Genomic DNA, 14,200 nt, shown 5'->3' on the forward strand with positions numbered 1-14,200 from the left:
GCCCACTGGCCTCTGCCACACAGGAACCACAGCACATCTCGCCTGCCGGGCCGTGGAGCCTAACCACCTGCTCCACAACAGGCTCACTGCAACAACGGAGCCTAACCGGTCGAGACACCCTTTTGTGCCAGCCGCACGGGATCTCCTGCAGCAATGCAGAGATCTTGAGGCAGGATCGGCGGACCACACCTGGCGTGCGTGGGAGTGGGAGGCGAGCACCAGACTCCATGATTTCATCCCGGTCGCCGGCCCTTCCCCTCTCGGGATGGACTTACCCAGACCAGCGTGGGTGAGGCTTAATTGCCTCCAGACCGGCGTCGGACGCTTCCGCTCATTGATGCACAGATGAGAGTTGGCATCCTGTGTGTCGTGCGAGTGTGGCACTGAGGAACAAACCGCAGAACATGGCATCCTGTCCGATATACCGGACACCCAACGGAATGCGTGACCTGACGGTCGTGGATGACAAAACGGTGACATGGCTCCTGGAGGTGTGCCCGGATATATAGCCCGGGTGACCCCTAACCCAGACTCGGGGTGGAAAAACGATAGCCCCTCGGCCCCAAGCCTGGGGGGAAGCAACAACCGATCCATATGAAGAACAAGGCCTTTATGGTAGAGTGGCCAGACGGAAGCCTCTCAGTAGAAGGCACATGACAGCCTGCTTGGAGTTTGCCAAAAGGCACCTAAAGGACTCTCAGACCACGAGAAAATAAATTCTCTGGTCTGATGAAACCAAGATTGAACTCTTTGGCCTGAATGCCAAGCGTTATGTCTGTAGAAAACCAGGCACTGCTCATCACCTGGCTAATACCATCCCTACAGTGAAGCATGGTGGTATCATCACCGGGCCAATACCATCCCTACAGTGAAGCATGGAGATATCATCACCGGGTTAATACCATCCCTACAGTGAAGCATGGAGGTATCATCACCTGGCCAATACCATCCTTACAGTGAAGCATGGTGGTATCATCACCGGGTTAATACCATCCCTACAGTGAAGCATGGAGGTATCATCACCAGGTTAATACCATCCCTACAGTGAAGCATGGTGGTATCATCACCGGGTTAATACCATCCCTACAGTGAAGCATGGTGGTATCATCACCAGGCCAATACCATCCCTACAGTGAAGCATGGTAGTGACAGCATCATGCTGTGGGAATGTTTTTCAGCAACAGGAACTGGGAGACTAGTCAAGATCGAGGGAAAGACGAATGCAGCAATGCACAGAGAGATCCTTCATGAAAACCTCCTCCAGAACACTGGGTACCTCTGACTGGGGAGAAGGTTCACCTAGAGGTTCAGCCCAGACTTGAACCTGATTGAACATCTTTGGAGAGATCTGAAAATGGCTGTGCACCGACGCTCCCCATCCAACCTGATGGAGCTAGAGAGGATCTGCAAAGAAGAATGGGAGAAACTGCCCAAAATTGGTGAGCCAAGCTTGTAGCATCATATTCAAGAAAACTTGAGGCTGTAATTGCTGCCAAAGATGCTTCAACAAAGTATTGAGTAAAGTGTGTGAATACACATGCACGTGTGATATATGAATTTTATTTGGAATACATTTGCAAAAATTGTCATTATAGGTTGTGTGTAGAGTTTTGAGGAAAAAAAAAAAGTTTGGGCATAAGGCTGTAACATAAACCGTGGAAAAAGTGAAGGGATACGAATACTTCCCAGATGCACTGCTCATGCATTTGTGAAATGTCCCAAAATGATTCAGTGTAGTATGATGCACATGTCACTACTGTCCATTGGTTTTCATTCTGAGGAGCTTGTTCTATCCACAGTGTGTTATTCACAGCACATGGCCGGCTACCGAACGATGATTTCCACAGTACTGCTGTGTAACATCACTAGCAACAGGCAAAGTCTTGTTTGAGTTTGAACCTTGAACAGCCTAGCTCTCCTGTCAACAACACACACTGCTAGCTCCCTGTCCCTCTGAATAGAAAATAAACACCAGGATTGTTGAAAATCCACTCAGCATGCTTTTTAGACTTGGCTGCAACAACAACCCATGAAGTCCTTGGGCAGCCTCCCAGCACCCCTTTTTGTTGTGAGTCTTTAGTCCCCAGAGGGACAACCATACGCCACTACGATGCCCACATTATGTGAGACTGCCAGATGATCCATCAACTATCCCCATGAACGTTTACCTCAGTTATTACGCTACTTTGGATTAATGATTTGATTGCTTTAAGCTACTGTACAGGCTACACTGTGAAACATATCAGAACATAAAGACAAGAACATTTTTGGGAATGTACCGTATAGGTCCAGAGAACCAGTGCATTGATGTCAAGGTAATAGTTCAACAAAAAATACTATTATGATTTTCAAATGCTTTCAAATATCGGGGATGATCAGGATTTAACTTCATGATGAACAAGTGACATGCCTGGTGGACATTCACTGTCAATGCCATCCACTGTCATATCATCCATGTCATCCATGTCATCCATGTTAGTGCCATTAGAGTCAAGCCTGGTCTTGTATATCCATAGTACACTAAGAGGCTACAGATTTGTGATCCATTGAGATATGAAGATATCCCAAAGTAGAAGACAGGCCTGGGTCAAATACAATTTGCAAATACTGACAAATACTTGCAGACTTGATTTAGGTAGCCCAGTACAAATGAGACTAGTCGAGCAGCCCCAAAAGGGAAAATTCTAAATTGAACATTGCCTACCCAAAGTATTTTCAAATATATTAGTATTTGATTGATGTATTTAAAGCAATACATTGCGATATTTGGACCTTTACAAACATGTCTGGTGCTAATTCTCCAATTAGATTTACTAAAAGTAAGCTGAATCATCCAAACAGTCTACTCAGAAAGATAATACATTGACATTTATTACCTTTTAAAACTCTCGCCCCCGGGACGCAGCATTCAGTCAAAGTGCGCATGCGCAACGTTGTGCTTAAACAACACAGTAGTAGCTAACTATTCCGGCGCCTATGGATATCATGCATGGATGTATTAATAAAACATGCAATGATATCATGGCTGGAGGTGAGAAAACCGAAAACGGAGGAAGCCAGAAAAAGAAAAAGACAATCTGATAACTTAAAGACAGTACGACAGTGCACTTACTCGCAGAGCCTGTGGGGGCGCAGTTTCGAGAAAACTCATATGTATTGCTTTAACCCAGATCTGGTGGGCGGTATGTGATTGGTGCTCTCTGCTTCCTCTGCAGTCTGCACATCATCATGTATGGATCTAAACTGGGATCTTCCAGGCATAGGTTGGGATTCTGTAGTTAATTAATTCAAGTTTAGATTGAGGTGCAGGTGTAGGTGTTCTTTATAGTTCTCCATAGATAGATTAGTCCCTTAATGGTGAATGACTCTGCAGGCTTGAGTTGAATTACTGATGTCACTGTTGATTTTACTGTATGCATTATTGTTTTTACTTACTTTTACTTACTTTATTCTATGTCCCACACTTGTATGTTATGCTATGTTTTTTTTTTATGGCTGACTGCTGCCTTTCTTGGACAGGTCACCCTTGTGAAAGAGACAGTGTCTCAATGGGTTCTTTCCTGGTTAAATAAAGCTAAAATAAAAAAAATAAAAAATTATGGAGTAAAGAAAGGTTTGCAGAGGTCCGGATAAGTTATCTTAATTTCAGACGAGATCACTTTTGTCAAATTTGAACATTTATTATACAAGCGGCATAATACATGCATATGAATTTTTTGGCGGTGTGCTCTGTCCGGGGGGGCCCCCTGCCTTCCACCGCGTGGAGCGCGTTAGCAGGGGGAGGCAATCTAGGTGTTCCCCCCCTCTGGGCCAAGCCCTTGGCCCAGAGAGCCAGGAAGGGGGAACGGCATCTAGCCCCCTGCCTCAATGACGATCAGAGTGGGCTGCGATCGGGAAGACGCTCGGAGGTAACTCAGCCCACTAAGACCGTCAAAGAGTGCCACAGGAGGACTGCTGTACATTATAGTCCCTGGTCCCCACGGGCCGACGCCCGTGGGTTCCGCGGGAGATACAGCCTCGTGTCTCTGCTTCCATGGCGCCCGCCACGGAAAGCCACAGAGACCAGCTAGCGGCTACTCTGGCATCCACCGGCCGACGCTGGTGGAATACCTGCAAACTACCCCGGACAGAGAGCGACGATGACAACAGACGACATCGACATACGCAGGAGGAGCAGGGGAGGAGGTGGGGCGAGCATGCAATGCACAACAGCAGTAAAGCAAGCGCGAACAATGACATGTTTTGACAGCTTAAATACATGCGCTCTAGTGAGCTGACCAATGCTATGACAGCTACAGTCAGCTGGTGCTGCGTCATGCGTGACTGATTAACCTCTGCTGACCCCCCGGCCCTGACGTACGTTCCTCGGCTGAATTTGCGTCGTTGACTTCATTTCAGACGAGATCACTTTTGTCAAATTTGAACATTTATTATACAAGCGGCATAATACATGCATATGAATTTTTTGGCGGTGTGCTCTGTCCGGGGGGGCCCCCTGCCTTCCACCGCGTGGAGCGCGTTAGCAGGGGGAGGCAATCTAGGTGTTCCCCCCCTCTGGGCCAAGCCCTTGGCCCAGAGAGCCAGAAAGGGGGAACGGCATCTAGCCCCCTGCCTCAATGACGATCAGAGTGGGCTGCGATCGGGAAGACGCTCGGAGGTAACTCAGCCCACTAAGACCGTCAAAGAGTGCCACAGGAGGACTGCTGTACATTATAGTCCCTGGTCCCCACGGGCCGACGCCCGTGGGTTCCGCGGGAGATACAGCCTCGTGTCTCTGCTTCCATGGCGCCCGCCACGGAAAGCCACAGAGACCAGCTAGCGGCTACTCTGGCATCCACCGGCCGACGCTGGTGGAATACCTGCAAACTACCCCCCAAAGAACACACCAGCAACTCCGCGGCCCGCATGCGCAGAAGGGTTGACGGAGAGCACTCTGACATGAGCCAGACAACATTTAATTGTGCACCAACCACATGACCACCTGAATACGCAGTAACCCCCCAACCCAATGTCACAGTCCACTCATAGCTCTCTGGGCATCCAGAATGTCCTGGACTCCAGGCCGTAGGTAGCGTTCATAAGCGGATGAGGACCATCGGCCCATGGACTTCAGGGTAGACACCGGGGCGATGGCGGCGGCGGTGGTTGCCGCTCCTATACGGAGGGAGTGTGCAGTGTACCGGTCCGGTGGGAGCCCGCACGCCTGGCAGAGGGTGCGGAGTCTGGCGGCAAACCAGGCTCCGGTCATGGGCTTTGCCTCTCTTGTTACGAAGAGGGGCTCCTCCTCACCGGCCTGGGGTCTGCTCGTCAGGTAGGAGCTCATGGAGGACAGAGGACAAAACAAGGTGTTATTGCCTGATAAATAAACGGTCACGCCGGCACCAGCTCTGTCCGCCTTCGAATGCTTCAGGTGCAGGACGAAATAGCGCGCGTGCAACGTGACATCTGCCCGAGTGAGGTCGTGCGCCGGGTTGAATGACGATGTGCGTGAAGAATATTCACCGACCCTCAGAACCCATAGAAAGCCGTGAGAATGACTGTTTCCAACATTAAATCCGAGTGACTATCAAAACACCCCTGCCTCAACCGTGCGATTAACCTATGAACGAGTGAAGGAGTGAAGGGAAGACGTTTATCTTTGCCTTGGGGATGCTCTTTCGCGATGCCATTAAGAAGGAGCCGGATGGATGGGTTCCCCAGCAGAGAAACGGTGGAGGGGTCCAGGCATCGCATGTGAAATTGAACACCTGCAACAACACTCTTAACCGACTGAGGCCGCAGCCGCCTAGACTCGACATAATGAACTATAAATGCAGATATTATAGAAATATTCACAGGCATGACTTTTGCATTGAATGTGGAGCAGAACGTAGTGAAGTGAGACCATGCAGAGTCGTATTGTTTTAATGTGGTCTTGGCTAGACCGGCCCTCATGTAACGGGAGGCGGATGACAGGAGGGGCATCAGGGCAGCATTCAGACCAGGCCGGACGGGGCCGCATCCGGGCATAAACTGCGGAACTTCTGTAAATCAAACCGGGACAGCGAGTCAGCGATTTGATTGTCGAGGCCGGGGATGTGCACGGCGCGGAAAACGAAGTTCCCCTGCACAGACAGCCCTGTGAGGCGGCGTATGAATTTATTGATGAACGGAACGTCGAACGACCATTGTTAATTATGGTTACTGTGGCCTCGTTGTCGCAGAAGAATAAAATTCGTTTCCTAGACCACTGAGGTCCCCACAATATTGTCGCGACTACTATGGGATACAGCTCCATGAGCGCCGTGGAGCTGGCTTGGTTAGTTTGTGAGGTCAGTTCGGCAGGCCAAGCGCTAGAAAACCAGTTAATTCCGAATATGTCCCCAAAACCCACCGAAGGCGCAGCGTCAGTAAACAGCCGGAGGGATGCCGAAGAGCCATAGCCGTCGTTATAGAAAAATGAAACGCCGTTCCAACCGTCGCATAACTGGGACCAAAACCGGAGGTCCGAACGACAGCCCTCGTCTAAGCAGACCGGGTCCTGCAACCGCACGACGGACCGGGCCAGCTCGAGCAGCCGGGAAACGAATGAGCGGCCCTGCGGGATGACGCGCATCGCGAAGTTCAGATGCCCGAGCAGTGAGAGCAACTCCCGCTTAGTGATAATAAAACGCTCGCGCGCTTCACGCATGACGCACCGAACCCGATCCAGCTTATCGAGGGGCAGAGAGGCTTGCATTTTCACGCTATCCAGTAGGATGCCGAGAAACTCGAGCTGCGTGAGCGGGCCGATAGTCTTCTCGTCGGACAGAGGGACGCCCAGCTGGGAGAAAACGCCACGCAGGGCCGTGATACCGTGGCCCGGGCCGGCAGAGGGATAATCGACAAGCAAAAAATCGTCCAGCAGGTGGACAACGAACGGTAGACGGCAGTTATTCAGTAGGATCCAGCACAACGCCTCAGCGAGCGAGTCGAAAATCTTGGGGCTGCTCCGACAGCCAAAAGCCAGCCGAACCGAAAAATACATCAGGCCGCGCCACCGGACGCCGAACAAATGCCACTGCGACGGATGGAGGGGCATCACATTGACGCGTCCGTGATGTCTGCTTTAGACAGCCACGCACCCCGACCGGCCGCTGTAATTAGCTTAATCGCGTGATCGACCGATGCGTAGCAGAGGGAAAAAGAAGCAGGGGTATTAGGCTGTTAATGCTGGGAACTACGTCGTCGTGGGGGGCAGAAAGGTCGATAATCAACCGCTTTTTTTTTTTTCCCGAGTACTTACGAGTCGCAACGCCGATTGGACTAAAGCGCGCGATAGAAAACGGAGACGAGCTATACGGACCGATATGAAGCCCTTCCTGACCTCCTTCTCCAGCAGCGCGTCCACCACCTCTGGCTCCTGAACAGCAGACAACAGATTGTTACATGTGTGGGAAACAACAGCAGCCAGGCTAACCCCGCCAGGAAACCATGCACCAGACCAGACAGCAAATAACCGACAAAACAACGATTTGGATGCTTGGACAACGCCCTCCCCAGCTCGGGGACGTTGATGGGAGTGGAAGGTTTTATTCCCGTTTCGGCCGCGTCGGAGCAACCTGCCCGGGACGAGCCCGCCGCGGGCACACGGACTTCGGATGCCCGTCCCCGCAGTAACTGCAACAATGCATGTACCGACAATTCGGATAGGAGCACACATTCTCATTAAAATTGTGGCACAACGGTGTCACTGCCGTGCGAGACACTACCTGCGCCGACGCCTTCACAGCGGACGCGGGCACGGACCTGGGGCACATCGAGGGGGCATGCGAAAAAGATCCGCAAACAGCGCACGAGAGGGCCGGGCGGCTAGTGAAATGGCGGCTAACTAGCGCCAAGTCCAGCACGGACCAGTCCAGTCGCTGGTTGAAGCGCTGAAGGAACATCGCAGCCTTAGATGAGAACGAGCGATGGTACTCGTAAAACAGCGTGCCCCCGTAACACATGCATAAATCGGCCAAAACAGAAATATATGTGTCGAGCTCCGCCCGCCGATCAGGGTACACCTCGCACAAAATATCCCTGTAAACCCCGAAAGCGACGACGAACTCGGGGAACGTGAGGGACCGAGACAACCGGGGGTCACTGTCCTTCAGAGTCACGGACACGTCCCCGCAATCGACCACCCGCCTGTCGACAGTCTCAGAGATGAGAAGGATCCTTACTAAATTAACGTCGCTACCTGCGAGGATCTGGCTGTGCAGCGAGGGAGACACGGCGGCAGCCGGAGGGAAGAACGGGACTCCCACGGCAACGGGAACAGCAGTTCCCAGCGATCTCATGGGAAGGAAGAAACCCTGATCGGCCACGGGACCGGCACCCGCCGAGGCAGCAGACACGGGCAGCGGAGGCTCGGGCGGGGCAGCAACAGCAGCAACAGGCAGCGCGGGACGAGCCGCCGGCAACGGGCGGGATTCCAGGGCCAGGATCCGAGAATCCATCGAAGTCAGCGAAGACTGGATAGCCAGCAAAGCCGACAGCACCGGATCGGCCGCGGGCCCAGCCGGGCCAGCGGGAACAGCGGTCGGCGGCACCGGCGCGGACCCTCTCGAAGGCGCAGGCGGAGAATCCGAGGACAACACGGGATAATCCTCCGGATCCCGGGAGTTCTTCCTCTTTTGAGTGGCCTTCCTGGGCACGGAGGCGGGGGCGGGGTCATCGACCGTAAACAAAAGCGCGAGCAGCTGCTCCCTGGAAGCACCCCCGGGAACGGAGACACCATTGCGAAATAGTACCTCCAGCACGGTAGTCAGAGGCCAGCCCTCCGCGCCGGGAAAGAGCGAGGGCCGGCCGGCTAGCCGACGGCTCCGGCGGACGCCTGCGGACGCGCCCCCGGACGGGCCCACGTCCGGGAGGGACTCAACGTCGGAATCCGGTCGAACACCGACCCCGCCGAACGAATCCCCAAAACCACGGACCGGAGAAGACATCGCGGGCAGAAAGGTAAGCAAGCACAAAATACCGAAACACAGCCGAACAACAAAGAACGAGCGAAGAGCTTAGAGCAGAAACAGCGAGCATGCAATGCACAACAGCAGTAAAGCAAGCGCGAACAATGACATGTTTTGACAGCTTAAATACATGCGCTCTAGTGAGCTGACCAATGCTATGACAGCTACAGTCAGCTGGTGCTGCGTCATGCGTGACTGATTAACCTCTGCTGACCCCCCGGCCCTGACGTACGTTCCTCGGCTGAATTTGCGTCGTTGACTTCATATTCTTTTATTAATCAACACACATGGATATTATTCTGCTGCAGCAGAAGGAGCAACCCCAGGCCAGATCAGGATAGACTCTGGCTTACAATTCAACCCCACAATATGTTCTACCCCATAACAGCTGGAATCCTGTTGGCTAATCCAATATGTATACACAATTCATATGTCTCTCCTCATATGGGCATAACTAGTCTCTACATTTTATAGTTTAAGAAACCTAAGGCACTTCCTGACATCCTGTTCAAGTCCATTGTAATCCACATTCCTATTAAAGTGATATTAGACAGTTAAGACACATGTTTAGCCCAAGGTAAGGCTATTCCTAACACATTCCTATCAAAGTGATATTAGGCAGTTGAGAAATTTAAATGTTTACCCCAAAGTGCAAACTAATCTAAACACAGCTGGCTTCTACTATTGAAGTTATTGTTAAAATATACTACAATTCCATGGCCCAATGTCTAATCTTAGCTCAGAATATATATTTGCTATTCAAATTTTCATTTAAGAGTCAGAGTTGTCAGCATCCCAAAAATACAGAAAATCCTGCTTGAGTTTTAGTCAAGCAATACACTCTCGGGCTAGGTTAGGGGTTGGCATGATCGTCACAATCATGATAGCCCTGGAAAGGTATGATGTCATTCTAATCTACATTGGTCCCCACAGCCGACACCCATCCATGATATTACAAACAACTGTAGTTCACTCATTTCTGATGCACGGCCAAAGAAAGCCTACTGTAACACACACCCACAGCATATTTGGGTTAGGAGGGAGACAGAAAATAAACGAACAATTCAATAGCTTTGGGCGATGTATGCTCTTTATTCTCTCTGTTAGACTCTAGGGAGAAAATGTCCTAATTGTTTTCCTGCAGTATACTGTAGTTATTTTGCATAGATTATACACACTCAGACTGATAGCCCTTACTCTTAGAGCAGGTGTGAAAAAAAGCCGTGATTATTTTGAATGCAAAGGTGAACTATAGGGATGTGCCTGAGCTCTAGCTTTTGCGGTTTGAAAGGCTGACAAAAAAGCATGTTTTATGTGGTGTATCCTTCCCCCAGAACTCCCTCACCAAGAGTAACCCTAACTCTAACCCTAACCCCCCCCCCCCCCACACACACACACACACACACACACACACACCATTCAAGCTCACTCTTTATTTTGTCCACTGTCATCTGTCATGTTTTAAAACATGCTAATGTGCTAACCACAAACAAAAACAAAAATAACTCCTCAAAGGCAAGTCTCTCTCTCTCTCTCTCCCTCTCTCTCTCTCTCTCTCTCTCTCTGTCTTTCTTTCTCTCTCTATCTTTCTCTCTCTTTCTCTATCTTTCTCTCTATATCTTTCTCTCTCTCTTTCTCTCTCTCTTTCTCTCTTTCTTTCTCTCTCTTTCTCTCTCTCTCTCTCTCTCTCATGCAGACATACATACAGTGGGAGAAACAGAGATACTAAGAGGGAAAAAGGTTAAATGAACTAAGGGGTCAGGCCCCCTACAGCACGTAAGTCGATTCAAATGTTTCACACCAGACTAAAGAAGGCATTCTGAGGTCAATATAAAATGTTAACGTGAGCCTACATTCAATCATGTTACATCATGTGCCTTGGTCGTCTCAAAAGTCCCATTAATCATTTAATCAACTCCCCTTGTGGAGGCACTTAAAGACCGTCTTAAGAGAAGGAATCATTCATCCAGTTAAATAATGTATCCAATGCTATGTCTGTGTACAGGCAATGTAATACAACCGATATCATCACAATTAGTGTATGGCATGGTGATAAGAAAACGCTTATGGACACAAGTAATTTCGCAAGACGTCCGATGCCACATATTCGTGTATGCTGTGTTTACTCGAGTCTTAAAGTTTGATGTCGAGAAACAAAAACTTCTCATCGTTTCATCACCATGAACCATATGGGGTAAAAACGCCCCATAAACTTGTGAAAACATGCGACATTTGGACTGTGCAGGACACCAGTCATTGTAAACAACACTGTTAACTTCGACAAGCATCACTCCTTACCTTAATATCATCAGAAGAACGTCGCCTACAGGTCTGTGCAACACCGGCGCTTTGATTCATGTTTCAGAACCTTGGACAGCTCCGATATGCGAAAGCAGAAGAACCGGGTGGAAATGCACCTTTGCAATCCGCGCTGTTTTGGTGTAGCGCAAGTGAGCAGCGTGTGTGGAGCGACCGGGCAACAGGGGGACTCGTTGAAGCCAGTTGTGACTAATCCGTCATCTATATGCATGGGTTCTCATCCAATGATGTCTTGTGCGTAAGATTCACTCTTACGATGTTCCAGGTGTAAGAGGGCTATATTCACTCATTGATGCGAGATAAATGCCAGGAATGGTGACGTTCTAGCCCAGAGCCCCCTAAAAAGTTGATATTTGCAGCACAATAGGCCTAATGGAATTTTTTCCTTATCTTAGTACTATTTTACACGCAACGAACACCCCTCATTCTCTTTTGTGACTTACAACTTAATTTGTATCAGGGAATGATGTCTCAAATGTTGGAACATATTAAAGCGACGTGTTTTATGTGAGAATAAAAACTTCAGAGAAAAGCAGCGGGAGCGAGGTCATATAACCACTGTGTCAAAAAGTTTCATTAGACAGTGCGAGTAAAGCATAGTTCATGAAGCACATGGAGACAGACCATAACCACGGAGTCTCTCTCTCTCTCTCTCTCTCTCTCTCTCTCTCTCTCTCTCTCTCTCTCTTTGTGGATCCAATTTGCAGGGGAAAACTGGATTTAATCAGTTTCTCTGAACATTGTCTCGCCAGCTGGAGATTGTCTTCGTCATTAAATCTCGAGTTTGAAAGCAAGTTGCATAAGCGCCTGGAAGACCACATCAAACAGACAAGTTTCTGTCAACCTTTTCCATCATTTGGCGAACCCCATTGAGTGAGTGTTTTCCTCATGCTAATGAGCTCTCAATGGGAAATAACTCTCTTATCCGTCAGCATGCAGGGACAAAAACAATTCCGTTTGGCAAGTCAAACTGTGTGCGAAATGAAACGTACTGTTGTTTTGGAAACGCGTAACGGTAGCCTACTGTGTTGCACCGTTCAACTGGCTCATAGACTGATTAATTGTTTTCCTTTCCATGTCCGAGACGAGTGGTGGGGCCAAGACAGCTCCGACTCCTCAGGCTAAATGCAAGGGAAGTGACTTGGTGTCCTTTTAAAAAAGAGGTTCTACAGACAACGTCACCTTCATACAGTGCCCAGTTCTCGAGATGATTGTGAGACAGACAGACCGACAGACAGACCGACAGACCGACAGACCGACCGACCGACCGACCGACCGACCGACAGACAGACAGACAGACAGACAGACAGACAGACAGACAGACAGACAGACAGAGACAGAGATTAGTGCCTTTATTCGATTTTATTTTCATCTTTCTACCGGGTATAAAGCCATAAGGCACACTCAGAAAATAGCAACATTTCACATCGCACATCTCTCTGTGCTGATCACCACAGAAACCTGATCCCCAGGGACCATGGGATTTCATGGCCCAGTGTCTAATCCGGAGGCTTTGGTTTTGGGGGTATCTAGAGGAGCAGACGCAGGCAGTCTGTAGGATGGAGTCTGAGGTTTCGTCAACCTGCTTGACAGATTAGTCTCTGGGAACTATAAGGATCACTCTGCAAATAGAGGGGCTCTCCCAGGGCACTCTGGCAATTCCTATGGCTGATAAACAGATTCAAATCAATCAATCAATCAATCAATCAAATTGTATTTGTATAGCACACTTCATACAAAAGTAATCGCAATGCGCTTTACATACAGAAATAAGAAGATAAAAGAAATGTATAAATATGGCACACTAGTAGACAATACATATATAATAAACAATACATCCTTTTCCCACCCACACCCAAATACATAGAAGAAGAGAGAGAGGAGAGAAGAGAGAGAGGCAGACAAATAAATGAGAGAACATTGCCTGTGTCTCATTCAACCAGTAGAGTACTGTTGTTTTATGATTTTCCCCTGGTAGAGTAATCCTTCACCTACATATTCCAACTATGAGAATGATTATCAACTAACATTTTGTTTAATTTCTAGATGTTTCATCATTATAGTGAAATGTAGTTTGTAGCAAATTCGTCCTGGAAATCTGGAAAGGTTAGCATTTACAGGTAGAAGGTATCTAAAAGGTAAGATAATGTTAGACTCGACTGAGATGGCCCTGTGTGTCCTTATTGAGAAGGTCAAGGGTCAGTTAGACGGGAATGCTTGTGTCGGTGTTGTCTTTTTAGAGCTGAAGAGAGCCTTCAACACTGTAGATCACCAAGTCCTTCTGTCCAGGGTAACACACTTTCATTTTTCCACCCATGCTCTTCAATGGTTCAAATCGTACTTATCCAATAGAAAACATGTCACTGGTGCTAGGTCTCCGGGTCTTGAATGTCCTGTAGGTGTTCCTCAGGGGTCGGTCCCTGGGCCGCTCTTATTTTCCCTGTTTATCAACACCTTACCCGATTCCTGTCAAAACGTTCACACACAGCTGTGATTTCTACATCCACTAAAAAACATCCAAGAAGCCTCATGCATCCTTTTATCCACCATGTCTGATGTCCAGGACCGGCTTTCTAAATCCTGCCTCCTGCTGAACGACAAAAAAACGGTTTGTATGATGTTCACCAAACATGCCCAAAAAATAACTCACTCAAATGTAGTTTTAGATGGCGCAGAGCTAAAATCTGCACTCACAGAGAGTCTAACCAGGGTAAACAGTATTTATCTATTTTGCAGCATGTATAAATGAAGCATATGTTGTTGCCTCCTGTATTTTTGTGTGCAATATAGTTGATGCCCTCAATGTGCAATATATAATGTGTAATTAATTTAATTAAATAAATGCCTTTTTTACACATTGCACTGTGGTTCTATACGGTATTTTATTATACACTTGGGACCATGATTCT

At 48.7% G+C, this 14,200-nt stretch overlaps 1 protein-coding gene across 1 annotated transcript in view; it reads right to left on the reverse strand.

The window, feature by feature from the left end:
* LOC311320293 (inactive dipeptidyl peptidase 10-like) overlaps positions 1-11,330 on the reverse strand; it is a gene marked incomplete at both ends in the record, with an annotated part of 117,080 nt that extends 105,750 nt beyond the window's left edge. Inside the window, one exon of the mRNA XM_084452025.1 lies at positions 11,271-11,330. Within this exon, the coding sequence (XP_084308151.1) occupies positions 11,271-11,330 (60 nt within the window). The remainder of the gene's footprint in view (positions 1-11,270) is intronic.
* Between the last annotated feature and the right edge of the window lie 2,870 nt (positions 11,331-14,200).

The sequence above is a fragment of the Borostomias antarcticus genome (genome assembly GCF_949987555.1).
Source record: "Borostomias antarcticus genome assembly, chromosome: 17".
Classification (NCBI taxonomy): domain Eukaryota; kingdom Metazoa; phylum Chordata; class Actinopteri; order Stomiiformes; family Stomiidae; genus Borostomias; species Borostomias antarcticus.